Source organism: Athene noctua, chromosome 2 (assembly GCF_965140245.1).
Source record: "Athene noctua chromosome 2, bAthNoc1.hap1.1, whole genome shotgun sequence".
NCBI lineage: Eukaryota > Metazoa > Chordata > Aves > Strigiformes > Strigidae > Athene > Athene noctua.
In genome coordinates, this window is record NC_134038.1 from 46,729,315 (window position 1) to 46,741,443 (window position 12,129).

The following is a 12,129-nucleotide window of genomic DNA, read 5'->3' on the forward strand; positions in this document are numbered from 1 at the left end:
TGGAAATCTGCATCACTAAAATGTTTACCCTTGAAATGCATTCCTACTCTTCTTTAAGTATTTTTTTACTTACAATAAAAAAAAAAAATTCCTTACGGCAGACAGCACATTTACCTCAGTAGCTTCCTCTTCTTCGTGGACTCAGTGGGGGCTCGGGGGGCCTTGCCTGCCTGCTTCCCAGGGGTGCGAAGAAGGGCCTGTGCAGACTCCAGCCATTCGCTGGCCGGTCGTGCCATAACATCCCCCATGTCCGCTCCTGACCATGACTGTAATCTCTTAGTGGATCCTGGAGTAGTGGTCGCTAGGACTGTCTCTCCTTCTCCCGTGTTGTCGTTATCGGATGAATAATCAGAAATTTCTGTCAAAGCTGTCTAAACAAATAAAAATATAAAGCTATTTAAACAGAATGCTACATAAGTACAGGTTTATTTAGGCAGTTATGTTTCCTAGTAATCCATAAATTGAATGCCAATTCATTAATATAATTTAAACAACTTCTCTGTAAATGCACATTAATCTTTTCTAAGTCAACATGAAATCCTGAATATAAGGACCATCTCTTGAGGGGCAACTGAGATGAGTAACATTTATTTTTTCAAACAACTAGATCTGGAGAATTTATCAAAACGATAAACCAATGTTTATCAGAAAAAGTTTCCAGACAGGTGTCAGGATTAAAGCAAGTTTTCAGGACCGCAGAAAGAGGCTAATGGGTGACAGGGATCATGACTGGCAGGAAAGCTGAGAGAAAGGGAGCTTTCACATCAGGATTCAAGTATGAAGGCTGACTTCCATAGTCTGAATGGAGGGAAGAAACATGCCTCTGTTGAGAGCCCACACCTGGCAAATGGTATGTAACCTTCTGTTAAAACAAGATTTTGACCACTGGCCTTCACCCATGTTCAGCAGACCTATAGCTTCCCAGGAAGGTTTCAGAAGTTGAGCATAAGCTATCGGGACGCATCCAGGTAGCTCCAGGAAGGATGGATTAGTGGCCAGTAGCCAGGCCCACGAGCAAGCAGGGCTCATAAAACCTCACTGGAACTCTTCTCCCAGAATCTTACAGGACACACTGAACTCATCCCACTAAAGGAGGGATGAGAGGAGAGGATGAGAAGGCCCAAAAACAAGTCTGCAAAGAGATGTGGAAGGCTGAGAAGAGGGCTGGTAGGGAAAATTCACCTGCTTTGGCTCAGCTTGTTTTACTCTACTCTAGGGCTGACACACAAGCAGGGCAAGGAACTCTAAGGTGAGCTCTGCACAGTTATGTACATTATCCTCTCTTGACCCAGTATTTCTTAAAGTACTAAGTATTGAGCAAGAATACTTGAAAAGTGGAATTTTAGCTAGTACAGAATGAAACAAACTAGAACTCTGAAATAGGCAGAAGACAGAAACATGAGCTGGACTCAGTCTTCATGAGCTAGCTGGAAAAAAACCCCACTCTCTACAAGTTCTGGTGGGGCGAGCATGGTAACAGTCCCATCACTGGGACCACCAGCACTAGTTCAGCTCAGGGAGGCTTGCACAAAACTGTTCTATTAGAAGAGGCAAGTTAAGTAACTCAGACTGATCCATGAAAGAACAAAAATCCTATGTAAAACATTAGGTTCATATTATCAACAGGGAACTGGAAAAACCCAAAGACTGACTTTGCTCCAGATCATACTGCCCTGATCACAATAGGTCCTGGAAAAAATTAGCCTGTTCAGCTGGTCTAACACAGTAAGCAGCTCTCCACACAGGTTGTCTGACAACTGGCTCAGATAAAGACTTTAAAGATAAAAGAAGGGAGGGAGGGAAAACACCGCATTCACTAATGCTGTTGTATGTTATTAATTAGTGTAATCAACTGAAACCAACATTTCTTGACTGAGCACCAAAATGAGTTCAGCTCTTGCCAGTTCTTTAATACATTCTTCACGTAAATGACGAGACACTGTGTTCATGTTCTGAGAGCTCACCTAAGTACTCTGGAAATTGGAAGGACCTTTTAAAGTTATCCAGAGAAGGAGAATAGCTAAAAGAATGTAATTAATATCAGCCTGGTTTAAACACAACACAGTCAACATTCGTCCCTTGGCAACAATATTTCTCTGAAAACAAACTCCTTCCACATTGGAAAAGAGCCAGAAATAGAAGGTTTCAAAGAGTACGAAAGCAGTAAACAAGCACTTCATTCTTAAAACACCATTCTGATGCACTGTTTTACTTTAGGAATGCTTCAATTTTGCCCAAATCACTACAATATCCACTGCACCTAAAAAAAAAGGATGCAAACCTTAAGTTCTTTGAGCAAGTAAACTGCAAATGAGGAAAACCCTTGGCATGTGCTTCAAGTTAAGCACATGTTTTAATCCCACTGACTGTTGTAAGAGTTACAAAGCTTTTCTAAGATTGTCTAATAAATAATTTAATTCTTCTGCTAATATTTATTATTGTATACTTGTTTAGACTTCATGTCCCCAAGGAAACCATAGTTTGTGGTTTTTGTTTTGTTTGCTTGTTAAGAATTTTGCTGGGTGGTTTGCTGATTTTGTTTTTGTTTGTTTGTTGTTTTTTTTATTTTAATTGGTCATTTGGAAATTTTTCTTTAAAGAAGAGGAAGCTATAAAAATGGAGAAAAACAAAAACTAAATCTTCCAATTCCGTACATTATTTAACTGTAGCCACCATCAGAAATAAGAGTCTGAAGAGAAAAATATTTTCAAAACATACAAACATGATTTTTCAAGCACCCAGTAAATAAGCTGGCACTACCACCAACATTATGGTGGACAGTTTGCAAAAAAAAAAAAAAACCTCTTAGGTTCACTTTAAAACAATCATTGATAAATAGTGAATAAATTGTTTATCAATAATTAGTATCTTAAACATCATGAAGCTGAATTTTCAAGAGTTGTGGGGTTTTTTTCTAAATAATAACCCCACTAATATCACCAAGAGTTTCTGAAGAGCAGCACTGCTAAGCACAGAGAAGTGTCAAATTAAAAGTAGTCAACTTTTCCACATTGCTTATTATTTCAAAGTACAGTAATTTCTGGTTATGGTGGCTGAAGGTACAAAGCTCACCACTACACACATGCTCAGCTTCTGCACCTTAATAGCTTCCTCCAACCCCTGAGCCCAATCTAAGCATTCCCATTCTGGGGTTTTCCATGACTGTCTCCCATACATCCCAATCACTCCAAATACTTGGTCTAGACTGCTCACTAACATTTACCTTTCTTTTCCAATGATGACCTTACCACAACACCCTCTGTATCACATTTAACCTCTCTACTATGTCCAAGGGCTGAGTAGAAAAAAACGCAGGGGCTGACCTCAATCTTTCTCTCACTGAAATGACAAGCTTCGTTCATTTTGTTCACTTTGAAATAAATCTATTTGCTCTGTGACTGGTTTCATTTGAAAGGTCCTAAATGCTCCCTTTCAATGGCTCTTTCTTTTAAGGTAAAATTACTTTAGTATAAATGCACAGAATACTGTCATTTTTTCTGCTAAGATTTGGCTACAGGAAAACAAGTCAATGAGTACTACAGCTGAGCATCCAGGACCCTCCATTTTAAAGATAAGCATGTTTAAATCAAAATGCATCAAGAGAGCTCTCAAGATCCAATTTACGATGCATTTTTGACAGCACTCACCAGTACTAAAGTAGAAGATGGTACAAATGTAAAAATAGAAACTAGAATAAGAAACAGCAAATATATCCCCCTGACTAAACAGTGGAGATTGCTAAAGAATGTATGATTACCTGTGTCAATTTAAATTCACTAAAAAAAAAAAAAAAAAAATCACAAAAACACCACAACAGAAATGGCAAAATCCTGACCTAAGTTATTCAAAGACAAAACTCTTCACTTCTGTGAAATGAAGACAGCATTCTGTAAGCACACAGATTTTTCATGCAGGTAGCACAGAAGATACCGTGCTGTTATTTCTGTGACCAAGTACTCCCTCCCTTACCCACAAGAGATCTGCTTTAGCTACCTGTTGCTTCTCCTTGAACACTGTATGAGTTCTTTGGGAGTACCTTTGCACTCTGCACAGCCTTTGCCTCTAAAAGGTCTGAAAAAATTACCTTTTCACTTCAATAACAATAGAAACAAGAAATACCTATATTTGATCACTTTAATAAGCACTCAATATTTCTTACCAATAAAATAGCAGTAAGTTAATATGAGAAGTGTTAAATTTCCATTTGAAGTTTACAGCTTCAGCATAGAAAGCAGAACTGTACAAAACTTTCTGTACAAAAAGAAAGCTAACATACAAGTTCTATTAAAAAAATACAGTGATTACTAATTAAAGGCAAGGAGATGAGCAGTTGGGACAGTTTCTCATCTCCCTTGGCACTCCTCCCAAGATTTTTCTGTGGAAAAATGTCAGTATATACACAAAACTTTTGTATAGGTTAAACATTTTCACTTGTTCAGTCATTGTACATTTAGAAAAAGTTGTAAATCTTTCCCAGTTGGTATTAAGATACTTTGCAGGTATGATGCTCAATGAAAGCTCACAGATATTCTGAACAAGTTCATCAGCTGAAACTAAGATGGTTCAGCATGCTGCAAGTATGTCTGAATCTCAAATTCCATATAGACAGTGAAATAACTTTTTGCAGATGGAAGTCTCTTAGCCTGTCATTTCCTTCCCTAAAAATAATAAATTTCTTCCCTCCTATTATCTTACTACAGCTTAGCTCAAATAGCAGAAGAACTAACAGGGTTTCTCAGATGGCACCCTTAGGGAACCAAGCTTTCTCAAGGTCACAGAGCCAAGTTATGTCAGAAATAGTATTTGAGAGTTTCAGACTTTGATCACTGTATATACAGAGGAAAATTAATCTTGTGGCATTTCCTTTCCTACTTGTCCTTTCACATATCTTTGCCTCTAACTCTGGAAGCATTTTCTGTTATTCCCTGCCTGCTCTCTCATGAACTATCTTTTTCTCTTTTCCGATTCCCTTACTCTTTCCTAACTGCCTTCTCATGACAGCTCTCAAGATGGGTGGAAGTCGACTGGTATTAACAAACACACAGAGCCAACTATCCTACCACCCCTTCTTTTATACAGTTTTTCTCTCTGATGAAGCAATGCTACATTTGCACTATTGGTACTCCTCATTGCCATGCATGTAAAGGGATTATAATGGAGCAAACTTCTACCCCAGGGAGGTAGTTACAGGTTGCAAGGAGATTTTGTATCTTGCATGGTACTCTCCAAAAAACAGAGCAAGCAGAAAGCCACTGGATTTGCTACAATGAATATTCACAAGCATAAATCACCAGTGCAGTATGTCAAAGGCCCAGGCCATGGTAATGAATGCTTTAAGCTAACTCCACCAGAAGCTGGCGTGCAGGATTATAGGGAGTAAGGTAAAGGTAAAAGAAAAGAAGTTTCCCCTTAATTAATCAACACAAAATTAATTCAAGCATTGTGCGCACAGATAGTGCAGGATATTATTCAGCTCTATAAAGATAATTAAAGATATAAAGGATTTAAAGCTTGCAATTCTCTTCAAAGCTTTGTGTTTCCTGAAGCTTTAACTGAAGCACTGAAGTCTATGCCAAATATTTTCCTAATATCTTGAGAAATAATTTGGTTCTTGGTAAACTAGCTACTTTCATTCTAGAGATAAAATTCAGATCTACCTTCACACAAGAAACTTGATCATTAAGTGCAGAGCTAGGCAAGTGCTGCTCTGTAGGTGACATCAAGCTTTCTTCTCATGGAATAACCACAGGAACAGCATGTAAAAAGTACAAGATTAGGTAGCAGTGCGTGGGCAGAGATAACCGTATGACAAAAAAGAAAAACAATGGAAGGCATAAATCACTAATAAGATATTTTTGGACTTGCAAGCCCAAACTGACACAACAGATTAACTGAAATTTTGTATCTGGAACAACTACCCAGTGTTATTACAGTGACAGCATATATTTAAAATGGATCTCAGATAATGCTTAGTTGTTTAGCTAAGTACAGCGTTCCTCCTCAGCACATGCACTCAGACCATCTGATCTGTCCTAAATATTTATCAGTGGTGATGGTTCAGTACACTAGGAAATGACATGTCCTGCTCCATGCACGTTATAGCATTTTGTGGCTGCCATTACAGGAAACAGAGCTGTGCGCTCCTCAGCAGCACGAGAACAGCCCACCTTGAGCACCTCTCTGGGACTCTCCAAGAGCAGCTACCACTGAGCTGACAAAGGGTTTGCTTATTTCTACCTGCTCGGCCACCATTAAACTTAAGCAACATCTCCCTTCATACAGACATGGGAATGAATTTTTGCTATCTCCTAGATGCCACCACCCTTAGCCTGGAATGCAGTAGTTATTAGCACACAAAATCATTTATGCCAAGTAGCAAAGAAGAATGCTGTATCTACTTGAATATGGAGGAGAAGTGTAGGCAGCAACACTGTAATTATTCAAAGCAGAATTTGGTCACAGACTGCACCCTCATCTACTCTTAATGGTGTTTTGAGACCTTTAAACAAGTGGTAAGGACTTCTCCTCTATGACTAATTAAAAAGGATTCATTGCATCCAGCAGCCCAGTGCTTCCTATCGTAAAGGAAATTGATTCATGATTATCTCTGGAGGAAGGAGGCCAGCTAGTAAACCTGAAACACCACTGCTTACACTGCTGGGTTCTTTGGAGAGTTTTGAAGAGCTCATTCAGAAGTCCTACCCATGTTTGACCCCGTTTATTCTGCAGGCTCTGTCAAAAATTACAGCTGCATTAGCTACTGTCTTAAAAGATTACCCCAAGAATGATTCGATTCAAAGGAAAAATAACAATAGCTGTTATCAAAAGAAAAGCAAATGCGACAGTTTCAGAGATGCTTTCATGGACTGAAGGAGTTGAAAGGGATTTGACCTAACTCTGTAGAAATTAATGGAACGATATGGCTGCTGTTGAATCTGACCACCAGTTATCCTCTGATACTGGGCTTCCTGCACAATTTCTGAAACCAAGAAAAGGTGTGGAGGGTGACACGGACAGGAAGCTCCCTCTTACACTTCAAAGACTGAGGAAATTGAAGTACAGTACACAAGGCCACAAAATGGTGTTTCATATCACACATGAAATAACAAAATAAATAACTTTTATCATCATTTATCGGCTCCCATATCTTGTGTAGATCATATTGCCTTGAAGTGGAAAATGAGGTGATGATTAGGATTACATGCAGTATGTTTGGCTGTGCATTCTTTTTTGTAAAGGGAGAGGTGCATGTTTTTGTTTGGTTTGAGCTCTCTTATGCATAATCCTGTACACATACAACACTGGCAGGCAGTATCCTGCAAGCAGCACTAATTGTTTTAAAACAATTCCACAAAAATGGAAAAAATAATATTAGAGTAAGATTTTACACACACACACACATCAACATGACTATCTGATCTTTGAAAGAAAAACTTTGCGAGATGAGTGATTTAAATCACAACAAAACAGACTTTTTATAGACCTAATGAAAAGATGGTATTTTACCAACTTTTTTTGTGTTGTTTTTTTTTTAAGCCAGGTAAAGAATACACAACAGGTAAGGAAGATGAAATCTAAGCCATAACTTCTAATCCTAAACAGAAACCTCAGCTTTTACAAGGCAAACAGGTTTAGCAGGCTATACCTCTGGAGATACATCCACAAGCTGTTCCAGCCTGCCTCTCCCAGAACAGGTTGTTCTAAGGCATGGATCAGCCAACCGAAACAGGTGAGGCTGTCTGCTCAGCCCAAGTGCATTTTTATACAAAATAAGTCAGTAAAGCAAGAAGCACTGCATTTATTTCTAAGCATATGCTTTAGATCTAGAATTAAATAGCAATTCCGAAAGTAAGACAGAACAAAACAGCTATCTGCTGGGCACAAGGATGGGAAAGAATAGTAGGGGACAGTGAACTATTAAGGCACAAAACGGGCACGAAGCAGAAGTTTACCCAACAGCAGTTAAGGGACACTGATTTGTACTGTGTGGAGTATAAAGAAAACCCTGCTGCAGTCCTGGCATCTGTAGCATTTATGCTGCAACTGCACCTCTTAAAAGCATCATTTTAGTAGTTTAATGAAGCTTTAGCATTATGAAGCCGATCTATCACTTCCTAATATTCTGCATTACCACAGATCTCTCCATCAGTCTGTGATCAGTCATAACCAACTTCTAACAGACCCAACAATGCTGAAAAATGTCAATACAGACAATCTACAAGTGCTTTTTCTGCTTTGTATAATCTTTTTTCCCTTCATAATACAAGAGCATCTTCAGTTTCTCCCAGGAAAAATGACTGGCTGTTAAAGACAATTTGGACCAATTTATACATACTACTAGCCAATGTTATATCCAAGTGAATCACCGTAACCCTTGTTCTCTATTTCTTCCTTTAAAAAAAGAGGGGAGGGGGGAGATGCCATTTCACGTGTTGCATCTTGCAAACTATTCAAGGACAGAACCAGGTCTCCTCTCATGCAACTGCATATTATCCCACGCAGTTGAGCTCTCATCTTGATAAGGATCCTCTAGATGATAGAGACACAGGTTTTCAAATATAAATACCTGACTCTGATAGGGCATGCAGATAATTACATCATTTCACACAGAAGCCTCAACATCATGCACTGAAGTTTGAGCACACAAGAAAATTATAGTCAGTTTATAATACCACTTAAACAGGGTTTAGTTCTTGACACAGAAATAGTTACTTTCATGTTTCCAATGAACAGATGTTATCACATGGTTTGATAACCTACTTTCACATTTTTTGTTTATAGTTATTCACTCAGTTTCATTTATTAAAGATAGTGGATTCAGGCCATGAAACCTCAGTTTTATTGTCTCTATTTTAGGTGATGTATGGTAATTGTCCAGGTTAAAGCTTGGATGTACAAGAGGACTCAACTGAAAGGCATGATTAAAAACCAAATTATTATTTATGAGCTAAATCCTAAAGCATCTCGACTAAACACCTGCAGGATTCAATAGGAACTGTTAAGGGAGGAAATACATTTCCATCTTCAAGCAACTCTTTTGTTTTGTTCCAAGCCTTCAGAGAGAACAAATACTTGTAATAAGAGGTAATATCTTTTACTAGACAAACAGCTATAACTGTGGGAAAACAGACAAGCTTTCAGCACTAAGCCCTTCTATAGGTCCCAAAAGTTTATCAAGCTTTTTACTCCAAGTAGATCACTTGGCCTAAATAAATTAAATCCTTCCTTATAAAATTGCTTCTCCTAGATCTTTAGCTTATGCAGTTATGAATAACGATCCTGCAAGCTTTTAAAAAAATTATTTCTAAAAAAAGAAACCCTGAGAAAATACCTCTCACAGTAATGTCACTGTTTAGACCGAACAGTCAAAAAACCATCTTTCATATTACGTATTCTCTTTCAAAAAGTAGGTGATAACTGCAAGCATGTTATTTTTGAGATGAAAGGAAACAATTCCAGAATAACTAACTGAGAGATGGCACACAGATATGTAGCGAAGTACAAATTATGCACACTGACTTCTCATCTTTGGTTGATCTGCCTGCAGTTTCCTGTGAAACCCCTTAGAAAAGCACTTACCAAAAAAGAAAAAAAAAAAAAAAAAAAAAAAACAACAAAATGAGAGAGAGAGGAAGCACAACTGGCAGAGCATTGTATAACACACAAATGCAATACAGGCATCATTTCTGCAATAATGCCGAGCACTTAGTGGAAATTTTTTTGTTTGTAATTTCCACAGAGGTACACTGACACATCTTGGAATTCAGACTCTGTGCTTCCAACGGTGCCGGCGTTCACAGCTACAACACTGGCAGCTTAAGAAGACATCAGGCTGCCGGGCAGTGCAGCACATTACATTCATTTTCTTCTACTCCCACTCACTCTACATTCTTCTCACTTGACTGTTCTCCCCTTTGCCCCATTTATTGCTTCACAGTGCCTGTGGTACTGCCCCCAAAGCCTAAAATAGTCACTTCATTTCTTTCCTCCTCTTGATTTCTAACTTCTGACCCTCTCCCTCCTCTCCAGATACCCTTCCACAGCCTACCTTTTCTAGGCCATTGTTTCACGTTTTTGCACTGTTAAAACTATTTTAAACAGCAAACATTTCAGAACAGGAAATGTCTTACTGTGTCTGAAATACTGTGTTAGTGATGACAGCATATGTACACATACAGAAGTGCCACCTTCACCTAAACCGATTTTTAACGATGGTGAGAGTGCCTATATGCAGACTGAAGAAACAGAAGACTCATTTAAGTGCTTTTCCAAGTAAGTCAAAGAACACCAAACAAGAAAACTACTTTAAAAAAATACATTAAATATCCTTTGCTAAAATTAATTCTGTTTGGAGAAAGAATGAAATAAAAGGAGCCCAACACTAAATTCACAGATTTTCTTTTAGATCAAAAACTTGCCCAAACTTTGGAGGAGCAGAAGGAAAATAAAGTAACCACCAACTGGGTAATTGGAAATTGTAATGTTATAAATACACATTTTATAGAGAGATTCAGAGGTGTTAACTGCTGCAATACCATCTTAAGTTTGACACATTTAGTTGCACTGATTGTTCACAGTACATGAAAAGATTTCAAAGTGAAGCCCAATTAAAACTCCTTTGAGATCTAGATTAGAATAAAAACACGTGTGTGCTGCAATATACGTGTGTTACATTACAGTGACATGATTGCCATAATATGGGTATACCATACATTACAGGACACATGGAGACAATCACAAATATTTAAAACTTTTATTAGTAAATAAGCATGGCACATAAACATACCGGGAAAAAACATACTTGAATGTCCCAGTAAGGCAATCAATCAAATACAATCCTTAAACAATTAAACTCGATGGACTGCAAGTCTCTAAGAACTAGCTAGTGATTGGCACAGAGAATTTGCAAAGAAAAGAGCCCTGAAATATAACCATCAGTAACTTTCACTAAGCAATTCCTTATAAGGATCATAAAGTTTGCATAAAGTAGGAAGATTAAAAAGAATTAAGGTAATGCTTCTCAATTACAGGCAGAGAAAAAGAAAGCCTCAATGTACGTCTACATATTTTAACACACTTTAAAAAGCAATAGTTGACTGGTTTCCACAGCAGGCACCAATACCACTTGGCTTTATGTCTCCACTATCTCTAACCAGATCAAGAGATTGTGATGGCTCGGTTTCATTTCCATTCTTAAATCATTGCTTGCTTTACTTCTGAAAAACGGGGGAGAAAACCAATGTAGAACTGTCTTCTTTTTTTTTTTTTTTTTTTTCTATTAGGTTAGCACACGTCAATGTGTATTTACACAGGGGAAAATGCAACCTCTGCAAGATTCAGAGTGGTGTTGTGTCCCCACCCACTTTTCTTTTTTAAAAATATAAGAGAAGCTCAAAGCTGACAAGATAATGCTAAAGTAATACAAGTTAGCTTCTAGAAGAGCTTTTAAAATATAAAATGTATCCTTCAAGACACTATTAAAGGGTCTCTGCTTATTTTCCTCTTCCCAAAGTAAAAATACTCATGTGATATTTGTCCTTCACACTGAACTCTGCAGCTAGCAGGATTTTTAAAAAGTGTTGCAAATCTTTTTTCTTAAACTAAATAAAGTGAGCTATGAGCATTCTGATCAAAAACTTACTTGTTATGTATGAAGCAACTAAAAACACTGTGCAAGTTGCAATTTCCTGAAATGTTTGGGGCCACAAACCAGGGCCCAAAGTTTGTTCTAAAAGTAAATGGAAGAAAAAAATCTTTTATTAAGCAGCAGTTAAGTCTCAAACACCAGTAGCTGGAGGTCTTACTCTGGGAGCTGTGGTCAGCACTGAGAAGGCAGGGTGAGGGAAGAGTAACAAGCCAAGCTCTGAAAGGAGAGGGACCAGTAACAGCAGTTTTGAAGAAAGGGCTCAAGCAGTTCTGGGCATCTGGCTGAACCATTTTTAGGAAGTCTGTTTTACAGGCGGCTTTACTGCCTAAATGCATAAGTGCAAATGTTGGCATCCACTGAATCAATTTTGTGCTCATCTTATTGGCAATTATTTTAATTGGAATTTTTTTATTAGTGGTTAGACAGCAATGTAGCATGCAGTCACATTACTTCAATAGCAAAGAACAGTCCCCAGAGCCTGT

General features: G+C 38.0%; 1 protein-coding gene across 5 annotated transcripts in view; it reads right to left on the bottom strand.

The window, feature by feature from the left end:
• SPIDR (scaffold protein involved in DNA repair) overlaps positions 1-12,129 on the bottom strand; it is a 205,464-nt gene that overhangs the window by 151,755 nt on the left and 41,580 nt on the right. For all 5 annotated transcript variants that reach the window (XR_012633106.1, XR_012633108.1, XR_012633107.1 and 2 more), the window contains exon 6: positions 115-371. Coding sequence is in view for 2 of the 5 variants with exons in the window: in XM_074898993.1 (XP_074755094.1) it covers positions 115-371 (257 nt within the window). In the remaining 3 variants the exon portion in view is untranslated. The remainder of the gene's footprint in view (positions 1-114; positions 372-12,129) is intronic.